The sequence below is a fragment of the Mesocricetus auratus genome, unplaced genomic scaffold (genome assembly GCF_017639785.1).
Source record: "Mesocricetus auratus isolate SY011 unplaced genomic scaffold, BCM_Maur_2.0 Super-Scaffold_100004, whole genome shotgun sequence".
In the NCBI taxonomy this organism is placed as follows: domain Eukaryota; kingdom Metazoa; phylum Chordata; class Mammalia; order Rodentia; family Cricetidae; genus Mesocricetus; species Mesocricetus auratus.
In genome coordinates this window covers 91,790,579-91,815,710 of record NW_024429189.1, presented here as the reverse complement: position 1 = coordinate 91,815,710, position 25,132 = coordinate 91,790,579, and the positions used below count along the sequence as shown (strand labels likewise).

Below are 25,132 nucleotides of genomic sequence, written 5' to 3'. Positions count from 1 at the left end.
TCTCAAAAAATTGAAGTTGTTGCTCTGCCTCCCCTTAGCACTGTTTACTATCAAAATGTCTATTTACATTTCTTGTATATGTTTTTCTTGTACATTAGGTACTTATTGGTAAGATACAAAATCCATAAGGGAAGAACCCTACATACTTTGACTGGCCTTTTGTATTCCTGGTGTGTCATGGTGGGTTTCAAAGGCCCACACCAGGCCTGAGGATCAGGATGTAGCTCTCAGCCATTGCTCCAATGCCGTGTTTGCTGGCTTCCTGCCATGATAAGGGACTAAACTCTCGGAAACTGTAAGCAAACCTCCAAGGAAATGCTTTCTCTCTAGGAGTTGCCCTGGTCCTGGGGCCTCTTCACAGAAATAGGACACTAAGACAGGCAGTAATCTCACTGTGTAGTCATTCAGACCCCTCCATATTATTGCCTTGCACAAATCTTAGCATTTGCGTCCATTCTTTAAAGAAGATTATTGTTGGGCCTGGAGAGGTCAGCTGTTCAGGGCAATTGGTGCTCCCGCATCAGACCCAGATTTGGTTGGCAGCATCCACATTGGGTGGCTCACAACTGCCTGAAACTCCAGCTTCAGGGGCTCTAACTCTGTCTTCTGGCTTTGTATGGCACTTGTATACACATGGTGCATATACAGATAATCAGACCCACACAAACATATGCATGAAATATATTCTTTTCAATTTTGTACATGAATGTGTATTGCTTTGATCATATCCCTCCAATTATTCCATCTTATCACATCCTCCTGCCACAAACCCCTTCTCCTGAGGTGCCTCTCCTGTTCTGGTGTGTGTGTGTGTGTGTGTGTGTGTGTGTGTGTGTGTGTGTGTGTGTGGTCCATGGCATTTAACTAGATTTGCCTTCTTGAGCATGGGTGGGCAACCATTAACTGTCCTTAGTTCTTCAGGGAGAGGTGGGGTCTTGTTTGCTAATTGTATTTATTTTCTTAATCAATTCATCATATTTTGAGACAGGATCTCATGTATCCCCATGACCTACACTGACCTTGAAAAGGATGACATGAAGGAGCAGGAAGACTGAGTCAGGGGAAGAACAGAGGAGAGTAAGAAAAGAGATACCATAATAGAGGGAGCCATTATAGGTTTAAAGAGAAATATGGTACAAGGGAAATGTCCAGAGATCTACAAGGATGACCCCAACTAACAATCTAAGCAATAGTGGAGAGGCTACCTTAAATGCCATTTTCCAATAATGAGATTGATGACTAACTTATATGCCATCCTAGAGCCTTCATCCAGTAACTGATGGAAGCAGAAGCAGACACCCACAGCTAAACACTGAGCCAAACTCCTGGAATCCAGTTGCAGAGAGGGAGGAGTGATGAGCAAAGGTGTCAAGACCAGGCTGGTGAAACCAACAGAAACAGCTGACCTGAACAAGAGGGAGCTCATGGACTCCAGACTGAGAGCTGGGAAACCAGCATAGGACTGATCCAGACCCCTGAACATGGGTGTCAGTGAGGAGGCCTGGACAATCTATGGGTCCTCTGGTAGTGGATCAGTATTTGTCCCTAGTATACAAATGGACTTTAGGAGCCCACACCACATACAGAAATACTCTCTCAGCCTAGACACACAGGAGAGGGATTAGGCCCTGCTCCAAATGATATGATGGACTTTGAAGATCCCCCATGGAAGACCTCACCCTCCCTGGGGAGCAGAAAGGGGATGGGATAGTGGGGTCAATGGATGAGGGGAGGGAAAGGGAACTGGGATTGACATGTAAAACAAGCTTGTTTCTAATTTAAATAAAAAATCACCAGAAAAAAAAAGACCTTATTCTCCTGCTCTACCTCCCTGGTGCTGGGGTTACAGGTGTGAGCCACCATGCCTAATTTTGACAGAAACTGAAGATGCAACCCAGGGCTTCATGCATTCTAGGTGAGCACTTTCTCAGTTATACTGTGCCCTCCAGCCCCCACTTCCTCTACTTTTTATTTCTATATTTATTCATTTATTTATTGGTTTTTCCAGACAGGATTTACTGTACACTCCTGGCTGTCCTGGAACACTCTGTATAGCAGGCTGGACTAGAACTTACAGAGATCCGCCTGCCTCTGTCTTATAAGTGCTGGGATTAAAGGCATGCACCACCACTATCCAGTTCATCTAATTTTTAATTGAAGACTTTTTCTTCCATGTGTTGCTTTTCAAAATAAGAAACAGGTATGATGAGAAATGGTTTGAATCCTTGCTTCTCTTATCATGTAAAAATCACAACTCTCTTTCCCAGATCAAAAGCTTACTTTCCTGGAGACACTTAGAACCAAGAGTGACTTCTGCTCCCATCTTATCTCCCATAACAGTTACTATATCATTTATTTGTCACTTGGCTCTGGTGTGTGAGCTCATATCTTATCTTCCAGATTAGCAAAAGTCATATAACTTCATGAATGCTTCAAAGTATTTACCTGGGTGTTTTAGTCAAACAAAGATGTTGCTTGACTTATAATACCTACCACTACGATAGTGTCCTTTGGTATCATTTTTGTTAATTTGGGTATAGAAAGTGCTTGTTGTGATCACTTTTCATCTGAGGTTATTTTAGACCACTGACTAAGTAGCTTAAATCCAAGCTACTTCAGTTAAGAACTAGATATCTCCCTACCACAGCAGGACACAGCTATCAGTTCTGCTGACTAATTTAATTGCATATGCCCAGTGGCAGCTTGAAAACTGAGGATCAAATAGGAGCGTTATGAGCAAAGTTGGCCTGCAACCTCAGACGCTGTAGCATCAGAATCCTTGTCCTCCCACCATTCCCTGCAGTTTCTATGTGCTCCAAGAAGACTATGACGACACTGAACCTGCTGCTGCCCATGCTCTCAGGATTCCAGAATCAGGATTCTTCATGTCAGAATTGATGGTGCTCTTGCAGAAATGCTTCTCCCCTGGGCCAGGCCACAGCTTCTTCCTCAGTCATACTCTCTGGTTTTCCTCCCTTCTCCTGTGGTTCCTCTTCTCAGGTGCATTTCAACTGCTTATGCTTCAAGCTTAAAAAAAAAGTCTAAGAGCTAGGTATGATGGCACACACCTTTAACCCCAGCTCTTGGGAGGCAGAGGCATTTTGATCTCTGAGTTTGAGGACAACCTAGCCTGTAGAGCAAGTTCCAGGACAACCAGGTCTACATTGTGAGACCCTGTCTCAAAAACAAACAAAGCATTTTAAGAAGAGATTTTGGCCAGGTGGTGGTGGTGCACACCTTTAATCCCAGCACTCGGGAGGCAGAGGCAGGCAGATCTCTGTGAGTTCGAGACCAGCCTGGTCTACAAGAGCTAGTTCCAGGACAGCCTCCAAAACAATACAGAGAAATCCTGTCTTGAAACCCCCCCCAAAAAAGAAGAGATTTTTGTTTTTCTTTCTCTCAGGTCTTCCCCTCTTTGAAAATAGTCTCCTCCTGGACACCAGCTAATGCCTTGCCCTATTTTATGGTTCTTCATTGCATGTACCCGAATATGATATGAAAGATTTATTCATTTCAGCTGCTCATGCATCTGTCCTTCACTAGCACGGAAGCATTATGGTAGACTTTAAACTGTGAATTGGCGTGATAATCAATGTTCTATAGCTGTGAAGAGATACCCTGACCACCACAACTCTTATAAAGGAAAACATTTAACTGGAGCTGACTTACAGTTCCAGAGGTTTAGTCCGTTACCATCATGGCAGGGTGTGGCAGTGTGCAGGCAGACATGGTGCTGGAGAAGGAACTGAGAGTTCTACATCTTGATCCACAGGCAACAATAAGTGAACTATCTCACTGGGTGTAGCTTGAGAATAGGACCTCAAAGCCCAACCCCACAGTGACACACTTCCTCCAACAAAGCCACACCTATTCCAACAAAGCCACACCTCCAAATAGTGCCTGCCCCTTTGTGGGTTATTTTCTCTCAAATCACCACAGTTGGTTTCTTTCCAGAGTTCTAATTAATTGTTTTACCCTTTCTTGTCTTCTTCTAAACTTTCTAAACATTTATTTTAGTTTTTTTTGTATATGTTTTATTCTGCTTTTTTCTTTTAATTGAAATGTTTGCTTGATTTATCAGTTTTTAAAATATAAAATTAGTCTAATTTTTTTTCTGTATAGCACTGGGTCTTTAGTCAAATGCTTTGACTCTGTTAATCCTTTTTTCATTTACATGAAATTATAATTTAAAGTGCTCTGGGTGCTTAATTTGATAAGCCTCACTATTAGTGCCACTTTGACTCGCCATTTTAAGTAATGTTTACCTATGGCAATGCATTATTTTGAAAACATCTCTTGCAGTACATGAGCCTGGAACATCTGGACACAGCCATAGTTGATAATACATCTTGAGATCACTTAATTCTAAGACTGCTGTCCTGTTGTACACTCAGCCTTTAAGAGAACAGTGGAACAACCGATCTTACTTGCCTTGGATTTCCCATGAAGTCAACATACACAACCTAAGCTGATGCACAATTGTAATCTTAAATTATGTACTCTTCCATTCCTGTGACACAGACAGCAATGCATGCTATGATAATAAATGCTAGAAATAGCAATAGGTTGAAAGAAGCCTTGCAAAACAATGAATTGTCATCAATGTTGAAAATAACTTGTGGGTGTCGCTTGATAGGATTTGTTTGTTATCTTGGTCAGTTGGAGTCATCACTTTAACCCCTTTTAAAACTGTTAAGGATTTCTAAAAAGTATCCCCCATTGCTTCCCTCATGTAAGCTTTCTTCACTGTTGTATATAAGAGAGAGCAGAGCCCTTTGTTGGAGGCATGAACACACAGACAGACACAGACACAGGGTAAGAGTCACATGACAGCATGCAGTCAGTCACAGATTCAGACTCATGCGACAGACAATGAATGGCAAAGGCAAAGGGAGAGACAAGCAGAGAATTCAAGTCTGGCCTCACTCTTGGTGAAATTACTCCAAGGGGAAGTGATTCTAAGTTTTAAGTTTTTCTTAATGGGATACTGGTGCATTGATAACGAGTGGGAGTTTATCACCAGTGCATTCAAACCAATGCATTTAACACCATGTATTGCTTTCTCCCTCTTCCGGTGTCTCAGACTTCTGGTCGGTGTCACCATTTTTCTATCCAACTTCCTGTGGTGAGGGTCCTTTGTAGAGGCATTTTCTCAGGTTTGGGGGTTTGAAAACTCTTGTGTTCCTTTTCAGTGGGAGTATGTTTGCTTAGACAATAATGCAGGAGTGGAAGAGATCCAGGCAGTGATGGATGTCTTTAGCTAGCCAACTCTATCTGAATTTAGAACATTCCCAAAGGGCCAAAGCCACCTTGCTTCTCATGCTGAAGTTCACCATTAGGCAAAGATGCCAAGAAAACAAGAAGTCAGTTAGGGCTCTTACACTAAAATTGAACCGTGTTTCTTTGCTTTTTATTCTGGAGGCCATTCTACCATGGAACAAAGTCTGAGGTGGCTGGGGGCAGGTAGGAAGTGTGCTTTTGTAAGCAGATGGTTACAAGAGTGGGACCAGAAAAAGGAACTGGTAATACAGAGAAGTGTGAACAAATAAAAACACTGACCACCTGGATCAAAGTCTAAAATATAAAATTAATGAAAATTATTTTTCCAGAGTTCAGAATGCTTAACTTTGTTTCTGTACTATTTTTAAACTTTTGGCCCAATACACCATTGTGGAGCCTGGGGAGATGGCTCAGTAGATTGTTTGACATACAAATGAGAGAACCTGAGCTTGATACTCCCTACCTGCGTAAAAAGCAGGTAGAGGTATGTACTTGTATTCACAGCACTGGGGAGGTGGACAGATCTCTGGGGCTCCCTGGGAAGTCATCTTAGTGAGTTCCGGTTCAATGAAAGACCCTGTCTGTACAAGCAGGGTGAGTGACTTCTGAGAAATGACACCAGAGATTGACGTCTGGCCTACACACACACACACACACACACACACACACACACACACACACACACACACACACGCCTAGAAAATATGGTCGGGAAGCTTCTCAGAATGTCTTGTGTTCCCCCAGAAGTGTGTTCAGACATATTTAAAAATATTTTATTAGTGTATAATGTAGCAACCGCGTGCAGATATTCCGATGAGGCTTTCATGAAGAACACGAACAGAAGCAGGATTTTGATTTCATGAGACCCGCACAGGGAATCTTAAGTATACAAATATCTCAGGAGGGGATGGAGAGATGGCTCAATGGCTAAGAGCACTGGCTCTTGCAGAGCATGTATGTCTGGCTTCCATTGCGCACACAAAGGCTCAAAACCATCCATAACTCCGGTCTCAGAGGACCAAATACCTTCTTCTGACATGGATGGGCACCAAGCACACATGCAATAGTTGCACCCATTCAGGCAAAACACTCATTAAACATAAATATATCTTAAGAAGAAATAGCTCTGTAGATTGACAAAAAACTGACTGCCAGTTAAGTGGCCCAGAAGCTAATCACACAAATATTTCTTGCTGTAAAACTATTTGAACTAACTCACAAATTATCACCTCATTGTGCTGCAGAAGTTGGTGAGGACAGAATACTTAGCATAAAATCTGAATACTCAATCTAACTTAACAAGGGTGGCCATCATGAAAAGCTGACTCTAGATAATGCAGACACGTCAGAAGACACAATCTCTGTAATTATAGTTCATAGATGAGTTACGGTTATCTAATTTAAAGGCTTCATTTGGCTCTTATGAAGTAAACAGTGTAAAAGCGATAGCTTTAAGAAGAAAAGCGATCCGCAGAGAGCTTGGCTAAGGCTCTTTGCCTGCCCCTCCTGGTTAGAGACCATTGCTTTAGGGATTTACTTTAGAGAATTTTGTGGGTTCATCATAGCCTTCACATTTAATCATTGTTCCCAGCTCTACCAAACCTGCTGTGCTCAACATTGTGATGGAGACATCATCACCTTAAATACCTGAGCGAGGCCAGCCTCTTTTGTCCCCAGCACAAATTTTGCTGTATAATTGTATTAACGATCACAGGACAGCATCCCGAATGTCTGCTGCTTTCTCAATTAAGCTGAATGGAGATCATCAAGACAAATCACAAAAGATGCCCCATCAGCAACTGAGTGGGACTAAAAAGCTGGAGTTAAACCTATTGTCAAATAGGAAGGGAAAGTCTGAGCCATAACGAGCTATAAATGGAGGAGGGCTACAGGGACTGCACTGAAACACCCTTGAGAAACCATGGTGTTTCTCTGTCTTCCTTGGCTCATAGTGCTTCTTCGTAGCGTGTCCACCTTTCTCATTGGGCTTTCTTATTGAACTACAAAATTAACTTCATAATGTAGCCACCTCTGTGGACTGGTCTCTGATCAGAGAATCTTTATATGATTCCATCTGGCATTGGGGCAGAGTTTATTTTTCTTTTATAATTTTCCTAGAATTTACAATTTGAGTCAAAGTAAAAGGATTAATCGTTTTAAGTGTCATTTTTGATTGTCCAGACTTCCCCAAACACACGTGTGTTACTTATAAAGAGAGAATGGCTTCCTACGCTAGGACAGGAAGCAACAGAAAGAGCTATTATAGCACAGAAATCCAACTGGAGACACTCCTTCTTCCCCACTCCCGTATTCATTGCTTTTCTGTTGCGGAACCCAAAATACCTGACAGAAGCAATTTGAGGAAAGACAGGCTTATTAGAGGCACACTTTCAGATCCAGCCCGTCACAGCGTAATAGAGGCAAAGACGAGAGGTTTGGTTCATGGAGGCAGGAGCTTGCGGCCATGGTTCTTCACATAGCATAGAGCAGGAAGCAGAGCCCCTCGCCTCCCTTGATTTCTCCTCCAAATGCCTTCTGGAAACAGAAAGCAGCCACCTCAGGGAGTCCACTTTCATTTTCCCAGTTATCTGTGTAGCCCTAACTCTCCCACAGAAATACACAAGATCACACAGTTGTGGTTTGGGTACAAAGTTTCCTCTAAAAAACCATATGTGTTAAGACTGCCTCCTGCCCCAGTTCTTGAATCCAACTGTGGAGAGGCAGTTGGATCATGAAGACTCTGACATACTCAGTGATTAATTCACTGATAATTCGTAATTCAGTGACATTTTGGAGAGTTAGAGACAGTCTGAGAGGAAGCAGGTCACTAACGGAATATTCGTGGAAGTGTTTCTTGTCCCGGGCCCCTCCCCCTAGCTCTGTGCTATCCTCCCCAGTCAGCATGAAGGGAACAGCATCTTCTCTTCAACGTTTACTAGGTTTCATGCTCCCCCAGAGCAATAGAGTCAGCCAGAGTGGATGGAACCCCAGAAGCACTGAATCAAAAATAAAAAAAACTTTTCTTTAACATGGTATTCTTACATATTTTGTCACTAGAAAAAAAAAAAACAAAACCAGAAGTGAATTAGTATAACACCTTTTCCAATTTAGACCTGAGGACATCACTGCATCAATATTAGTAACCAGCACAACATCCTGGGCCCTGGGTGATAGGGTGGTAGGTGTTTCTGGAAACCAGGCAAGAATGGAAAGCTAAAATTTAGGGCAAACCAACTCTCTAGTAAACTGGAGAGAAGTGAGCCATGAGCCAAGAGAAGGATTCCTTTGATGTCCTCAGTGCCTGTGTAATGGCGAAGTCCCCAGGGTGGAAGAGGAGGAGTCTGTCTGGTAAGGAAACGTCGGGGGAGGTTTCCTTGGCTTCTAGGTAGGAAGAGGCCTGCAGGGGTCAGCACAGAGAGTCAGTCTGAAGAGGCAGTCTGAGGACAGGATGCCTCTTTGTTCTGAGCATGGTAGAGTTAAAAACTCTCTAGTGACTGGCTGCTTTGCTTCTCTGATCTTTCAGTTTTCACCCCCTGATAGCTGACTCTGAGTTTTTATTATTAATACCAATTAGAATTTGTGCTATGAGAGAGAGAGAGAGAGAGAGAGAGAGAGAGAGAGAGAGAAAGTGAGAGAGAGAGAGGGGGGGGGGTTGTCTCCCTGGGAAAGTACTTGACACATGCTAGGCACCCAAACAGGAAATGACAGAGTGACAGATGAGTTGGAGAGTTGGAGATGTGTGGTTGCACGGTCCTGGCTATGGGTGGCAAGACTCACAGCTGAGGCTAAGCAGCCTGGGGGTAGAACATTCTAGGAGGGAATTCCCACATAGCTGTCCTTTCCTCTGTGGAGTGCCATAGCTACCTTTGTGCTATGGGAGAGGTTTCATGGTTCTTGGTCTCGGTAGTGAGATTTGTAACCAAGGCTGAGCCATCAGGAGTTGGAGTGTCTGTGGGGGAAATCCTAGAGTGGCAGGCTTGCTCTATGTGATGTGGACTGGCAGGCTTACTTAGTGAGTGGAGTCCACTACTCACTTACAGGGATGCCCTGAGAACGTGAGAGGTATAAATTAGGATCGGGTCTGGGGGCCTCAAGGAAGTGACCTTACAATTAATGGAAAGGAAAAAGTCTTACTTCTAGAGAAGGGGGCATAGCCAAGCTTCATCAGTCGAGCAAACACACCCAGCAAGGGCCCCCTGGATTTTTCCTCCTAAAGTGGGCTGGTCCCTCCCATTCTGACGAGACTGGCTAGCTTAGAGCAGAGCAGTAGCTAAGCAAACGAAGCCCTGAGCAGAGAAAGCAGCCTCAAGCACTTGCTCTAATTTCAGGACAATGCTGACTCAGGATGGATTTTCACCAAACGGCAATTTAAAAAAAAATTAAGGGGAACTTTTTCTGTCTTATGTAACCTTTTGATGGAAAAGGCAGTGTGTTTCTTTTACATTTCCCACAGTTGTGTGGACAAACTGCAGCGTTTGGAAGCAGCGTGGAAGGGCTGGGAGTGTTGGCAAGAAGCTGTGGAGGCTGCCTGGCCACGGTTATGTAGAAGAAGCGATACTACGGTAACCTAGGGGCTGCTTAGCAGGAGGAAGTACGCGAGAAAGGGAGACGCATCTAGCGTCCTCCGTGTACGCCTCTGATTTGGCAGGTAAATTAGATAAAAGAGAGGCGAATGCTGATTTGTCACTTTTCACGGCTGGAGACCAATAGGAGTTAGATCTGTGGGAGGAAAACACAGCAACAGAGATAGAAAATAATCCCCATGTGAGACCTTTAGTAGAGAAAAGGGGAAATCTGTGATCTAACATGCAGACGGAGGCCGTAACAAAGGTCTGCTACAGGACACCGACAATCGGAAACTACTTAGCCCCTGAACTGCTCCAATTGGGGAAGAGTTCTAAACAAACAACAAAAAAGCTTGTCTCAGCCTCAGGAGAGGTTGTGGGACATGGGAAGAGATGGAAACTATCTAACTGAAGTTGGAGGCAGAAAAACTGAGCAGTGCAATAACTCATGCCTCCCAAAGAAAAAGGAAGTGTGAGGGAAATCAGTCATTGACTGACTGGTTAAATAGAGCCATTAGGAGCACTTGGCTGTTTCCATCTGAGGTCCCTGTAAATATCAGGGGACAGAGGCCCATAGAGAAAGAATAGGGGTTACTGGGGAGGCTGAGAGAAGCTGTGTTTGGTCCCTAGTTCACAAGACCAGTAAGATCGTTGTTCATGTGACAGTTAAAAAGGAAGTTGATTCAGCAGGGACCTTGGGACTGGTATAGAGGGCTTTAGTGGCTTTGTTGTGTCTCATTATGGGTTGTGGTATTTTTGAAATAGGAGAGGCTTTGGCAGACATGATTGATCTAGGTCAGCACATGAACTGAATTTGTAAAGTGGTAAATCGGAGAAGGAGGAAGAAGAAGAGGAGGAGGAGGAAGAGGAAGAGGAGGAAGAGGAGACAGACACGGCAGCCAAAAGGTCTGTATAGGTCACTTGGAGTGAATATGTTACAAGATCTGGGCAACATTCACGCACAACATTAATAACAACACATTACAAATAAGAAAGATTGAGCTTGTCCGACAGTGGGTAGTCATGTCCCCAGACTAATCTGTATATACTTCTCTCTAGAAGGAAATATTGCTGGGGGGTGGAAATTATTCATGTAGTCCAGGGCCCTCACAGACTGCAGGTGTGGCTGAGGGTGAGACAATGGAGGTGGTTAGAGTTGCAGAGCCCAGACTAAGGATTCTCACGGAAGCCAGCATGGCTGAGAGACAGGCAATGACAATTGGCTGAAACCCAGAGCCTCTCAGATCCAAGGAGCCAACTCAAGTGGCAAGCACAAGCATAGCCTGCTCCTCCTTGGACCTGGGCACACACACAAGCACACTAACTGGGCTCAGCAGACTGCTGTGAACAATGCTGCCTCATGTAGACTCTCTAACAGGTGCTGTTAGATGTCGTGACACTGAAGAGAGTTTGGTAGAGGAAGGTGTCTGAGGTGACTAGAGACCAGACAGGTTGGAGACATTGAAAACTGTCTATTGTGCTAATCCAACCTCTGATTCACAAAGACTTCACATTTCTTTTTCTTTTCTACATTTCCTTTGTTTTGTTGTTTTGAGACTAAGTTTCTCATAGGCCAGGCTGACTTTGAACTCCCTGAGGAAGACTTTGAACTCATGGTCTTCCTGCTTCCTTGTAGATGGAAGTTTCTTTCTTGTCTGGTCCCCATAGCCTTAGTCCCAAATAAACACACAGATGCTTACATTATTTATAAACTGTTTGGCCTATTGCTCAGTCTTATTACTAACAAGCTCTTAAACTTAAATTAGCCCATAATTCTTATCTATGCTTAGTCATGTGGCTTGGTACCTTTGCTCAGTAAAGGATTCTCATCTTGCTTTCTCTGTGTCTGGCTGGAGACTCTGTCTCTACCTTCCTTTTCCCAGAATCTCCTAGTCTTCTGGATCACCCATACTTCCTGCCTAGCTACTGGTCAATCAGAGTTTTATTAAACCAAAGCGAGTGACAAATCTCTACAGGGTGCAAGAGCATTATCCCACATCTCTTCCATCTAGTGCTGCATTGCAGACTGCAGAACCACACTCAACAACTCTCAATCTTCTGTTGCTGGCATAACAAAGTACTACCGTCTGTGGTGGCTTGAAAGAAAATGACCCCCAAAGGGAGTGGCACTTTTGGGAGGTGTGGCTTTATTGGATAGGTGTGGCCTTCTTGGAGGACGTGGGTCACTGGGAAGGTGAGTCTTGAAGTCTCATATATGCTCAAGATACCACCTAGTGTCACAGACCATTTCCTGTTGCTTGCAAGCCAAGTTGTAGGATACTCGGCTACTTCTCCAGCACCATGTGGCCTGCAAACCACCATGCTCCCTGCCCATTAACCAAAGAGAGACATATACACAGAAGGACTTCCCCCATCAATAATGGACTAATCTGCTGAAACTGTAAACTTCCCAAATTAAATGCTTTCCTTTGTAAGGGTTCACTTGCAGCCAGATGGTGGTGGCGGTGGTGGTGCATGCCTTTAATCCCATCACTTGGGAGGCAGAAGCAGGTGGATCTCTGTAAGTTCAAGGTCAGCCTGGTCTATAGAATAAGTTCCAGGGCAGCTTCCAAAACTACACAGAGAAACCCTGTTTTGAAAAAACAGACAAACAAACAAACAAGTTGACTTGGTCATGACGTCTCTTCTCAACAATAGAAATACTAAGTCTTAGTAGTTTAAACACTGTCTTTAAAAGAAATCAACATTCTTTAGGTCAAAAGTCCAACCCAGTTATCAATAATCTAAACATAACAGGCATTAGAAAAGTTGTCTTTCTTTCTAGAAGTTGTGGAGAGAGAAAGCCATGTTTTCCTTTTCCTACCTTCCCAGCCTATGACCTCCCTTTGAGCTTAAAGCTCTGAGCAGCAGATGGAGTTCTGCTGCTAATGTCATCTCTTTGGTTCTTGGCCACACCCTGGACTGGTTTTTCTCTGTGTGCTTGTAGTTGCAGTGTGCCTACCCAGACTCACCAGGATATTATCCCCAGCTCAAGCTTACACACGAGCCATACACACAGAGTCTCTTTGCTGTTGAAAGTACTATACACACAGGCTCTAAGGACCAGTGTGTGGACAACTTTGAGGAACAATGTTTTGATCGCCACAGAGACTTTGTGCTCCAGTTCCAGATCACTGAGCAAGTCAGTCCTTAGTCCCCACATCACTGCTCACCATTCCCCTGCTCCACTTCCAGGCTCCCTCAGCCCCAAAGGTCCATTTTGAGGAGGATTTGTTGCTCACTGATGAATTTTCTTGCCTTTCCCAGACACCTGCTCTACTATTTCAGAGGACGCAGGGTCATCTTCACCAGATCACTAGTCATTTAAGTTTCAGATCCATAGGGTGAACTGAATATCAGTGAACAAGGCATCCCAGCTGCCCGGGCCTTGCTCCTTGCCTCTGTTCTTCTGAGAACCTCTGAGCACAGCTAAGCCTAGAAATCCTCATCCTGAAACCCAACTTTAAGCACACTGCAGGTGTGGCTGTGGGATGCACTATTCAGGCTCGCATGCACCCATGTACCGTTCCACAATGTTGTTGATGTCAATGACAGAAAAGGAAAATACACTTTGTCAAAGCAAACACATTTTAACGATTTTATTTCAGGTTGATTTGCCCCACACATTTCCCCAGAATAGTCAAAATATACCAAGAAAAAACAAAACAAAAAAACCCAAGCCATTCGTCAGATAAACAAGTTTTAGTTTTTTTGTGATTAAATATTATAGACACACTATCAAGAAGAAAAATCAGTTCTTGTATTCTTAATTTTTACAGCTTTCTCCATTCATATCTTAGCTATTCTCTAAATCCTATATAACAACTATAAAAAGTAAATGAATGTAGGGTCTAGATGCATTTTTAATAGTGGATTGAAGGTTTATGAGATTATTTTTCAATGAGACATCTATTTTGATTTCATCTGTGCAAACCAGTAATTAGAGAGAAAAATAAGCAAACTAGTACTAAGAGATAATTTTAAAAGTATTTAGCAGGGAAGACAATTGATATTTATATGTTAAGAATCTACTGGAGTTCATCTAAGTGGAGCATGTGTCTCCTGCTCGCCTCCCTAACATACCTTCAGCAGGCAGCAAATGTCTTATCAGAGATCACTTGTAAGCATATTATCTGCCACATTAAATAAACCTTTGGGTAACTGCTTTGAACACTCTGTAGACTCTAGTCCTTCCTAAAGTTTTCAGTTATTGATTTTTAAATCTTCATAAGCATCTCAGGAGGCCAAGCAGATCAGGCCGCTGACCCAGCAGGTCTTTTCCTGTGATTGCCACCTGCCGTCACCACACCAGCCTGTCAATAAGCGCTTATGGAGAGCCTGCTGGGGACTGAGGTGTGCCCTGGGACCATGCAGCAGGCTCCACAGACTAAGTTTGCCTGGAGCTCACATCCAGATTAGCATGACTCATAAGCATGCCAGCAAGGTTTTATTAATTTCTTGTTTATCAGCAACTTTGACAAAGTGTTTTTCTAGGAGCAGTATGGCTTTTGATGTTTTTGAAACTAACAGGGAAAATCTCTTGTTAATAATAACTCTTCTTTTAAAGACAAAATTTACGTAGAATCAGGTAGGCTAGTCTTCAGAGGTTTATATATCCATAGATGAGGTTTTACAACACAAAGTACCAGACATGTTTCGTAGTCAGACGTCAAGTTACAACATTTCTCATCTTTCACACTTTAAGAGTAAAATGTCAGGACATTTTTGTGATTTCCTCTAACTAGTAACACAGGAGGGAGGTTCCTGGTCAGAATTTCTATCCATGCCATGTACAGCATATCCGATATAGAACCTTTTCTTGCCACTGGAAGGCTCCTGATGACATGGAAGAAAAATTAAAACCAAAGAGAAAAATTACAGTGGGCAGGGACATTATCTGCACTTCTGAATTAGTAATAACTAGTAACCTGAAATGTTTATCACACGTCCCTCAAATGAGAGCACTGCAATTATTTTAAATTCAGAAATTAAGCTGATATAATCTTCAAATAATGCAAACCTGCATAAATGAGGAAAATGTACAGTCATTGTACAGACAAAATAAGATTGTAACTACTGATTTTTTTTTAAACAGAGAATTTAGTAACAGATATTTGCCCTATGGAGGAAGTTATTCACCCCTCCAATATCTCCTGGGGGGTTCTTGGGGGAGGTACATTAGAAGTGGCAGTCCTCCAAGCCACACCATGCTTGAAGATACCTATATTTTCATATATAGATCATTCATTGGGTAAACATAAAATAGTTGGACATTTCCCCATTTTTAGCACCAATCTTCATTACATGAGTAATATTTTCAGTAGGGAATATTCCTAACATTGGTAGGGCCATGGGATAAAGAATGAAAATATTAAAGCTCATGGCCTTTTGTCTTTGGTGATCTGTTGCCACACTGTAGAGAACCCCATGAGTCAGCCACAAACACACGTAGCTCAGAAGTGCTCACCCAGGAAATTAGCCATGGACACACAGCTCAAGGAAGTTACTTGTAAGTCCTGTGGTCCACTTGGGCTACTGGGGGTGGGGGGAATTTCAGACTTCCAGGCTCCTGGAGCCTGTTCCATATGGGACCACAAGGGTAGCTTCAGTCCAACATGGACATATGCTCCAAACCCCATGACTGTTGTAGAACCACTAAAAAGTGCACAGGACTCAGTCATCCTTGTCTTAGGGTGACATTTGTCTTCCTTCACTGCCTAAACTCCCACATGCTTCAACTTACCTTTTAAAAAATTTTCCCACTGGAAGAGTCATGGGCCTGTAGTCTGATTATCCCACTCACCCTTTCCATTCCTTCTACCAGTCTTAAGTGTCTGGTGATACTTACAGCACGATGAGGTTGGCAGCTCTCGAATGTTCCTGTAAGAGCTCATTCAGTCGAACTTGGCGGTAACTCTGTGGACAGTATTTAGACTGAGTTGAGTACAGGTCGACCAGAATTATGAATGAGAAGTTATCTTCTTAACTCAAGTCATGAATAAGCAAGCCATTACTAAAAATTAGAGTATACTTAAAAAATGAAGATTTAATGTTGTAAAGCCTCATGGGAAATTGTAAAAATGTGAAGAGTAATTCTGGATTGTCACTGTGACGTGGTGGCTTATTAGATTCTAGGGGTATAGAACAACACAGATGGCAAAAACAAAAAAGATGAGAACAGAGGGTTTGGAAACAGACTTTCATCTGAAGAAAACCGGTTGACTCTTGCTATCTCTTTGATAGCCTAAAAAGGTAGGTTCTGTTCTATTCTGTTTTCTTTAAGCTTTCTGACAATGTTAGTAGGGGACTGGTTTCAGGTAAAAAGCCACCAGTAAACTCATTGGAAAATTATTTAACAGTGATAAGACTAATACTAGTTTTGTATTTCACAGGTTCATATGTCTGACTTGCTTAATTATATGCTATGTCTCTGTAAAACTGGGGACTTAATCGCATGGAGAATTTATTGTTCTATTTCAGCGTTGTTGTCACGGATGCTGGAAGGGTTTAATATTTTCTTCCTGTGATCCTTGTCCTTTGATGTCCAATTAACAAGTTGAGTTTTGTACTTAAATCTTCATCCCTGTTCTTTTCATTATCATTACTATCTACCACTTCAATTCAAGCTCAGGCCAGAGAGAAATTTCTGGTTGTTCTCTGTCCTCCTCAGGTTGGCCTGGTGTTTGTGATCCTCCTGCTTCAGCCTCCAGAATGCTGGAATTACTACTGGCTGTTGTGCTATGTAGGAAAACTTACTTTACGTCCATTTCACTGGGTGTGCCAGGTGCAACTTACACACACACACACACACAATTTTATTATTTCTGTGTGTGTATGATATATGTGTGAGTGCTACCATATACTTGTAGATGTCAGGGAACAGCTTTTTTATCAATCTATTTTCTGCCTCTACAATAGGATCTGTAGACTGAACTCAGGCCACCCGAGGAGCTATCTTATTAGCCCAGGCATAACCTCTGTATTCATTATTCCAAACAAGACATCATACATTTCTATAGATATTTTTGTTAGTTTTTCACAGCTATGGTTATTAGGCTAGAGGCCTTTGTTATTGTTTAAATTGTGGGTCAATTTACCTTTATCCACATTGCATGCCTAATGACTTAAATTAGTTTAGGTTAATGAAAAATACATTTCAAAGAAGACCTCACAATGTGATCCAATAATTTGTTTTGTTAACTTAAAAATAGGTTATATCCAGTAATATTATCAAAAAGTCCCTGAAAACGCAGGCACCCAGGATACTGAGGAAGGCATCTTGACCTGATGTATCATTTCTTGAAAGCAGCCATGGTTTCCTCTTTACTATTTAGATGGTAAAGTGAAAACTAAGGAACACGAGTTCTTACCTTTTCCTTGACGGCTTCCAGCTCTGCGTCTGTAATTTTCCATGGACTTTCTCTTTTTAATTTCTCAGCAGTGGTCAAATCTTTGTGGCTTTCATGGAGACGATAAGGTTCAATCATCTCTTCAAAGACTTTCCAGCTGAAATTGGAATTGTAAAGAAGGCCTCACAGGGGGAAATGGACTCATTATTTCACAGAAGCACAGAATCAGAGTGGAATGGTATGCAAATCTTTTAAGAGTCATCTTTGTACAGAACATACTGTGGGGGAAACTATGGGTATTACTCCCTCTGTAGGCAAAGCAAGCAGTCAGTGTGTTTGAGGCCTGGTTAGTTTGCCAGGATCATCAACATTATTAATTCATGAACATGTAGATAGTAATTATTCCACAGACGTGTTTTCTGCATAATGTAGTTACAGAGCCACTTATACTATACACACGGAAGCCCACATCTGAGTTTCATTTGCTTGTGTGATGCAGGTCAGTGGGTGCAGTTGCTGTAGTTGGGAGATGACCTCCATTCATTGAGCGATGGGGGCCCTCCTCACCTGCAGTCAAACAATGCCCACTCCTGCCAGGAGACTTTGGGCAGACAGGGAAACAGCCTGGGCTCTCACAGGCTTAACAGTTCTAGCAAAAAAAAAAAAAAAAAAAAAAAAAAAAAGAATCTGTGTAAAATAATGGCATCCTTGTCCTGATGTTTGATGTTGCTGTCTGAGATTTACAAATGACTATTATTCATGTTTGTGTTAAGTGAGAGGGCAAAAATCAATAACATTTAATGCCTAAAAATCTGAGGCCATCTTAGGGCATCTAAGAATAAATCATTGAGGAGAAAGTGAGAGGCAGTGTCTGAGAGCTGTGGAACATTTAAAAATTGCAAAAAGAATCTCATTCTTGTCTTACATGATAATCTCCTAAGATTTATTCTTCAAACTGCGGCACAAAGTGAAGCTTCTAATTTATGGAAGGAGTTGTCTTCAGAGCTCTGCTTAAGAAGACCTCAACTATGAATAATTTCCTTTGGTTTTATATAATTTAGCTTACTTACCATTTAGTAACTTTGGGATGAATAGTAATTAGAATCCATACGCTTTGGGGTTAAGAAATTAAAATACAGAGTGATGAATTTAATTATCTCATCAGTTGGCCTGATTTAGGATTTGCAGATAAAAGTGCAGAGATTACAAAGGAGTAAAATCGTCTCTGCCAGTTAGCTTCTGTAAAGGACTGAAGAGGTACTGAATGCAATAGACTCCTATTGTGCTGACTCTCATAGAGAGTGGGGAGACGACAGGTAAGCAAGAGAACTGATGTGCCCTTATTATCCTTTCAACAATACGTTCATTTGCCACTGCTTCCAACAGTGTCAACCCTGAGAGAGCTGTGGTGACAGTCTGTAAGACGCAGGGCCTGGCCTCAGAACCTGGATAATTGCTCTAGGGCTTCTACTTTCCTATAGCTAGCTAATCTGGCCTACAGAAGGGAGTGGCAATGGCCGTTGGGAGCCCTGTGGGAACCAGAGTGATGGTGTGGGTGCAGTGCCTCGGGAAAGTGAGATAGCATGTTGATGACCAACCCCAGAACTTGGTTTCAGGATAGAAAACTGTGTTTAAACTCTACAAGTACTGTTTGAGCTTCTCTGCACCTCAACCAGAGCCGGGCAAGAAAATACAGCATAAGAATGATTTCTCAAGATACAGAGGGAAAGTGGAAATTAATAGTTGTTTCCATAGTATCCATGGTGAAAACTATTCCATCTACAACATCAACCAATTCTAGCACATTTCTGGGCTTTCTACAAGGACTGGGTAAAACCCAGGCAGTTTTGAAACAATATGCACCCATTTTTATAGTGCCTACCATGAATGGCCCAGTGGTTTAGGGGGATAATGAATTCTGAATGGAGTGTAAAAACCTGACTTCAATGATTAGGGAGAGACACTTTCTCTTCTACTGAACACACAAGAACAAGGGTGGAGTCCTAGTTGCTATTGTCAGTCGCTTTGTTTTTATAAGCTAAATAAACTTTTATTGATGGCTGTCTACAGGAAGGGGGAATAGAAAGAATGAAAGAAAATCAGTCCTTTGTTATAAAGTTTATTTTCTAGATCATTTAGCTGAAAGTCAGCCTATACTTGTACTTAATTGTTTGTGACAATAATTTTTGTCATCTAAATCACTATGAGGTTTTGTTTCACTGGCACTGCACTGAAACATGCTAAGGGAGCAACGAGGGAGACCAGAGCAGGACACTGGATCTCCTAGAACTGGAGTTATATATGGTTATTAACCAGTATATAGGTCCTAAGAATTGAACTCTGGTCCTCTGGAAGAATAGCCAGTAATCTTAATGCTGAGCCGTCTCTCCAGGCCCCAACTGATTTTTCTTTAAAGTACCTTTTAATTGACTCTCAACCAAGTAATATCTGTTGCTAAATATAAATGAGAATTAATTCAGCTTTTCAAAACTAAGTAAAACTGTCCTTCCTTCTCCGCCATTTTCTTCATACCAAAGTTTAGCACTATTTTAACTGCACAAAACTTTCTCCCTGAGAGAAAAAAGGAAAGGAGGAAAATGATGCATTTTAATTTCAAAAATATGATAATGATTTAAAACCTTATCCTTGGTCCACATTTTCAAAGTAATGTATTGTAGCTGTGTTTTTTTTTTTGATGACTCTAGTATCTAGCATCTTTAAGCTAAATTGTCTAGTTAATTGCTTCCAGTTTCTCCTTGATTTCCAGACTAATGATTGTTGTCTTTGGCCCATGACTTTTAATTCAGTTTATACAATAAAAATGAATCCTAACCACAATATGTTCTGTGTTTCTCTAGGCTCAATTATTTTCTCATATAGTTGGCTTTTGTGCTGTCTTCACCCTGCACCTCCCATATTTAGAGATAAGGTTTCTATGACAAAATGCCAACCAACATTTCATGGTGACTGCAAGATGTACTAAAGGCAATTGAAAGATAATGTAACACTAGCTGTCCTCAAGAAAATCACTGACAAACTGTTATCCACTTTGTATAACACCAGATGAGCAAGACAAAAATAGTGATCTGGGGACAGTTGTTAATGGTGGTGAAGACTGTCCAGCCAAGAAGGCTACCCTGGTTTAGCTTGGTGGCCTGGGGCTACATCTGTCTACAAGAGCTTTCTCCGATTGCATTGCCTAGAGTTAACACAAACATGACTGGCCTGCTGGTAGAAGCCACGGGTACCATGGGACCAAATGACTGCTTTCTTTTCCAAACTAGAGCTACTTTAAAATCTGGGACATGAGTTACAGCAGGGTATATGACTTTTACATGTCACTATTGGTGAAGTGTGGTGGAGGGCGAGAGGAGGAGCTCTCTTTCTGGCAGATGGCCTGATGGCCTCCTTTTCTCAAGACAGTATTGACTAGCCACCAGAGTCCTTTAACCTTAGCAAGGATGGATGTGTTCCTCCTGTATCATCTCTGCAACCTTCAAACAGCAGAAAGAAAATCTGCAAAGCTTTGAAACCTAATTTATTGGTTTCTCAAGGAAGGGAAGTAATTCTCTTCTCAGGAGTATAATGACACTGTGGGGAACACCAATGGTGTCTGGAATAAAATTTAGAAGCACAGACAAAAAATGAAAATGCCGCGAGAAGAGGACAGTATGGGGCAAAGGCTAGTGTGAAAAGACAAAGTTTGTCTGTACTATGACAATCAGGTTCTCCCAGAATGGAGAGGACAGTTAATAAAGATGGCATGTCACACATTCAATGACAGAATAGAAAAGGTAAGAACACAGGGCGGTGGCCACAGCAGCTGAATGGAGGCTAGATTGCATGACACAGAAAGGAGCAAACCTTGAGTAGAGAAAACCAGGTTGAGGGGTAAAAAGACAAGGGAGTAGAGAAATAACTGGGTATTTATGAAGATAAATAACGAAGACAAATTCTGCTGCTGTAAGAACTGGGTGGCTAATTTTTGTTCAGCATGCAGCAAGGACTTGACGAGATACAGTGGTTATCCTCCAGACAAACAGAAAGTGGCTTGACCTTGATGTACAATGATACCTAAACCCTGTCACTAAGGGGTTCATGCGAAAAATTGTTCCTCTTGTTCTACTATGAAGGATCCATCTCTACCTACTAGAGCCACACAGTGAGCCTGTTGGGTCACATGATTACAAGTGCCACCGAGGCATTTGACTCGGTGAGTTACAACTCTTCAGATGACAATCCTGTTCTGATCAGAACAATGTTTCTACTTACCAAAGGGAACTATAAACATGTCATTTTACTTATGTGTTTGTAAGAATTTCAGGCATGGCTGGTCAGTGGTGGCACACACCTTTAATCCCAGCACTCTGGAGGCAGAGGTAGGGGGATCTCTGTGAGTTTGAGACCAGCGTGATCTACAAGGTGAGTTCTAGGATAAACAGGACTGTTTCACAGGGAAACCCTGTCTCAGAGGGAAAAAAAGGAATGTCAGGCATTTGAAGTATGTGTGATGCAAGGAAATGTTATAAAGTGTATTTGGTTAACCCTATCAATTTCAGTTTTCTTATCACAGTTAAGGTGCTCTGTAAAGCACTCAACCTGACCCATAGCCTTAGTGAGCTCAAAGACACCTTACACAATACAAAGTTCAAGTTTATCTTAAGTCTTAATATTTTTTAGATATTTATCAAACTCATACAGGAAACACTATACTACAAGAAGGGAAGAGATGAGATGATTTGGCCATTGGTTAACTATGGCTTTTCAAGGCTTGCCAGAGGAAGCAGAAACGGTGGTCAAAGAAGATCTAACAGGACTGTAGGACGACCCAAGGCGCTTAGAAGCCTTCATGCCCCATAATGGGATTTTCTTTGTGGGTTCCAGTCTCTTCTAAGTCAAATACATTAAGAAGTGTCCACAAGAAACAGTAAAAATAACTTTGAACAAGAAAACTTCCTGTCATTGCTAAATTACAAGTCTAAGCAGTTCATTTAATTTATAATTGATCATGATTCCAGGCAATATTCTTGCCCCTTTGGAATATCCTGTGAAGACATAACCTGCAATATCGATAGTTTTCAGATGCTGTTGCTATGAACTGAAGGTTTATTGTCTGCTATAGTTCACACTGTGAAGCCTAAAGGCCCGATGTGGTGAAGTTTGGAGGTGGGGCCTTTGGGGGGCACTTAGCTTTAGACAAGGATGGTGGCCCCATGAGGGAATTAGTTCTGTAGCAGAAGAAAATGAGACACCAGAATTCTTGCTCCATCATACGAGGATATAGAGATGATCAACTTCAGGCTAGACAGAGAATTCTCAACAGATACACACCAAAAAAGCACCTTACTCTTGGATTTGTTCAGACACTAGAACTGAGAAACAACTGTCACTTAGCCAATCTGCCTAGCCTATGGCATTTTGTTAATGGCTAATATAATAACGGTTTTGAGAGATTTGACAATTGATAAGGGTTAAAATGCTGCCGTGCTTTGAAGACATTTAATGATTATTTCCACTTTGTCACTCCCTATTTCTGGGAGTGGGGCTTCAATCACCTTTCTAGGTCTCAGATAGTGGTAGAGACTCCCTCAAAAGTTCACAGGCCATAAGGATTGAGCCCCTTCGTGCCTGGACCTAAAATAGCCCTGCCATGAGAGACCTGTCCTCAGGTTTCTTACCATAACCCAATGCTCTATTAAAATGGGCTTGATGGCTCTGTGTCATAGTTACTGAAAAGCACTTCTTTAATGGCTGACAAGAAGACATTACAGTAAATGCATTACATTTTCAACCCTTTGTTAAGCAACACGGAAAGAGTGAGACAGCAGCAGGGGTGATGAGAAGAGCTTGATAAACAATTCACACCTCTCTTTGTTTGGCTTAATGTTGATGTCTCCAATTATATGGATGTCTGCAAATTTTATCCTAAATTTGCTGAGAAGAGAAGCCATTCTGAAAGAGAGAGAGAGAGAAAACCACACAGTTAGTGCCTATGTGATTACTCTCTATCAAAAGGGTCTTTGTATTTGAGTTAAGGCATCAAAAGCAATCAGTGTAGCTTTCAGCCAGAGGCTTTTCAGGTGATTTTGTTAACATACTTGTTGGAGAAGTTAAGTTTGGACAAAGCTGCTCCACTGAGGGCAGTTGATCAGGGTGGCACACTCCTGCTGTCTCAGGGCACTGAGGTAGGAGGACTGTGAGTTAGAGGCCAGCTTGACACACTCAGAGACACCTTGTCATAAAAATAAAATCCAAGAAATCAAAACAGAGCCCTGTGGATACAGAGAACAGAAAGAGCAAAGGGAACTCTGCATTCATCTTCATGAGAGAGACGGTTCAAAAGTTCCTAAGCTTATCATTTGCTTAAATTTTGCCTAATTTGGCTTGTTATTATTATTATATGAGCATTGCATAATATTCATTGAAAGTAAATATACAAATATACTTATATCCTTATTATAAATGTGAGTCTATGTATGTACTTAGCATAATTCCATTAACCGGAGAGGGAAAAGAAAATATGAAAATTGATAGAATCAAAGTCCTGTACTATTGCACAGTTTCTGGAAGGTACAGAACTCAGGACTTTAGCCTGATGGTGTCTCCCCCAATACACTATGCTCTATGATGTTTGTTATTCTCACATTTAGACATCAGCTCCAAGTGGCTACATTAATGAAAAATCTACAAAGATACATGATGCGGCTTTACTTTAATTAGAAGTTTTTCTTTCTTTCGAGACAGGGTCTCATTATGCAGCCCTGGCTGGCCTTGAACTTGGTATGGAAAGCAGGCTGGGCTCAAACTCAGAAAGATCTGCCTGCTTCTGCCTCCCCAGTGATGAGAATTAAGGCGTGTGCCACCACACCCAACTAGCTCAAAGGTATTTAAAGCACTGAAAACTTAAGCCCTAGAGCAGCCTGTCCCCAGGAGGACCAGAAAGGTTAGCCCCAAATCACTCACGAAATTTTTTCCTCTTCAATACGGTTGATCTTTCCTCCAACGTAGATTCTTAACTTACATTCTTTCCATTTTTTTCTGAGAGTCAAGATATATGGAATAAGAAGTGTTAACCCTGGAATAAAGAAGAAATTACATTAGAAAGGATGAGAGAAATTGAAAGAAAAAAACGAGAGCATTATTTTGATTCCTTCTCATTATCATAGCTATTATATGATTTATGGCCTTCAGGAACTCAGAAGTGGGATTCTTGAAGGTACACCTGTTTCATAAGTAGCCACCCTGTCAAAATAATCAAGCAGGACAACTTACCTCCATCATCAAATAACCACCAAACATCAATCGTGCCTTTTCCTTGTTTCTTTTTAAACTGAGCACTGGCTTCCACCAGTTTCTGGTTGAACTCCCCGACATGCATCGACTGGATGGTGTTGATGTTGCCCTCTGAAACAAAGGACACAGTGATGCATCTGTTTGTCTTTTGAGGACAGAAACAAGTGACTTCCCAATAAGCATACTGAGGAAAAATGGAGCGATTCATGATGTCATGGATAAGTTCTGAGCTGAGTTGTACAAAGTCAAAATTCACTATTTAGCTCACCTTCCTTAGCTAGGGAAAGGCATGCCCCCAGTTCAATCAACGGCTTTTATTATAAAGTGGTGTATTGTCTTCAGATCCCTCTTATTCTCACAATGGAATTGTAATTTGGTTGTACAGTGGCTTAAACTTCAAAGATAGCCCTCGAGCTTATATTTGGAGTTGTTTTTTCTCCCTGGCTGATGGTGCTATTTTGGGAGGTTGAGGAGCTTTGAGGGGGCTCAGCACAGTTGGAGAAAGGAATTCAGTGAGTGGCACTCCTTAGAAGGTTACAGCCTGGCTCCTACTGTAGGGCCTACATACTCTCTGGTGTGCCTTGATGTGAACAGCATCTGCCTTGAGTGTCTACTGCCAAAGATGCAGCCATAGTGGTTCATCTT

At 41.9% G+C, this 25,132-nt stretch overlaps 1 protein-coding gene and 1 long non-coding RNA gene across 2 annotated transcripts in view; one reads left to right on the top strand and one right to left on the bottom strand.

The window, feature by feature from the left end:
* Positions 1-9,689: 9,689 nt before the first annotated feature.
* LOC121140500 lies at positions 9,690-20,031 on the top strand. The gene is made up of 3 exons (XR_005877371.1): positions 9,690-9,928; positions 10,611-10,751; positions 17,287-20,031. It is a non-coding gene; the product is annotated as an uncharacterized LOC121140500 (long non-coding RNA).
* Positions 13,430-25,132, bottom strand: part of Slc12a1 (solute carrier family 12 member 1) — an 82,064-nt gene continuing 70,361 nt past the window's right edge. Inside the window, exons 22-27 of the mRNA XM_040746204.1 lie at positions 24,467-24,598; positions 24,158-24,269; positions 23,060-23,146; positions 17,216-17,351; positions 15,694-15,761; positions 13,430-14,681 (exon numbers count right to left, since the gene is read on the bottom strand). Of these exons, the coding sequence (XP_040602138.1) occupies positions 14,546-14,681; positions 15,694-15,761; positions 17,216-17,351; positions 23,060-23,146; positions 24,158-24,269; positions 24,467-24,598 (671 nt within the window). The 3' untranslated portion in view covers positions 13,430-14,545. The remainder of the gene's footprint in view (positions 14,682-15,693; positions 15,762-17,215; positions 17,352-23,059; positions 23,147-24,157; positions 24,270-24,466; positions 24,599-25,132) is intronic.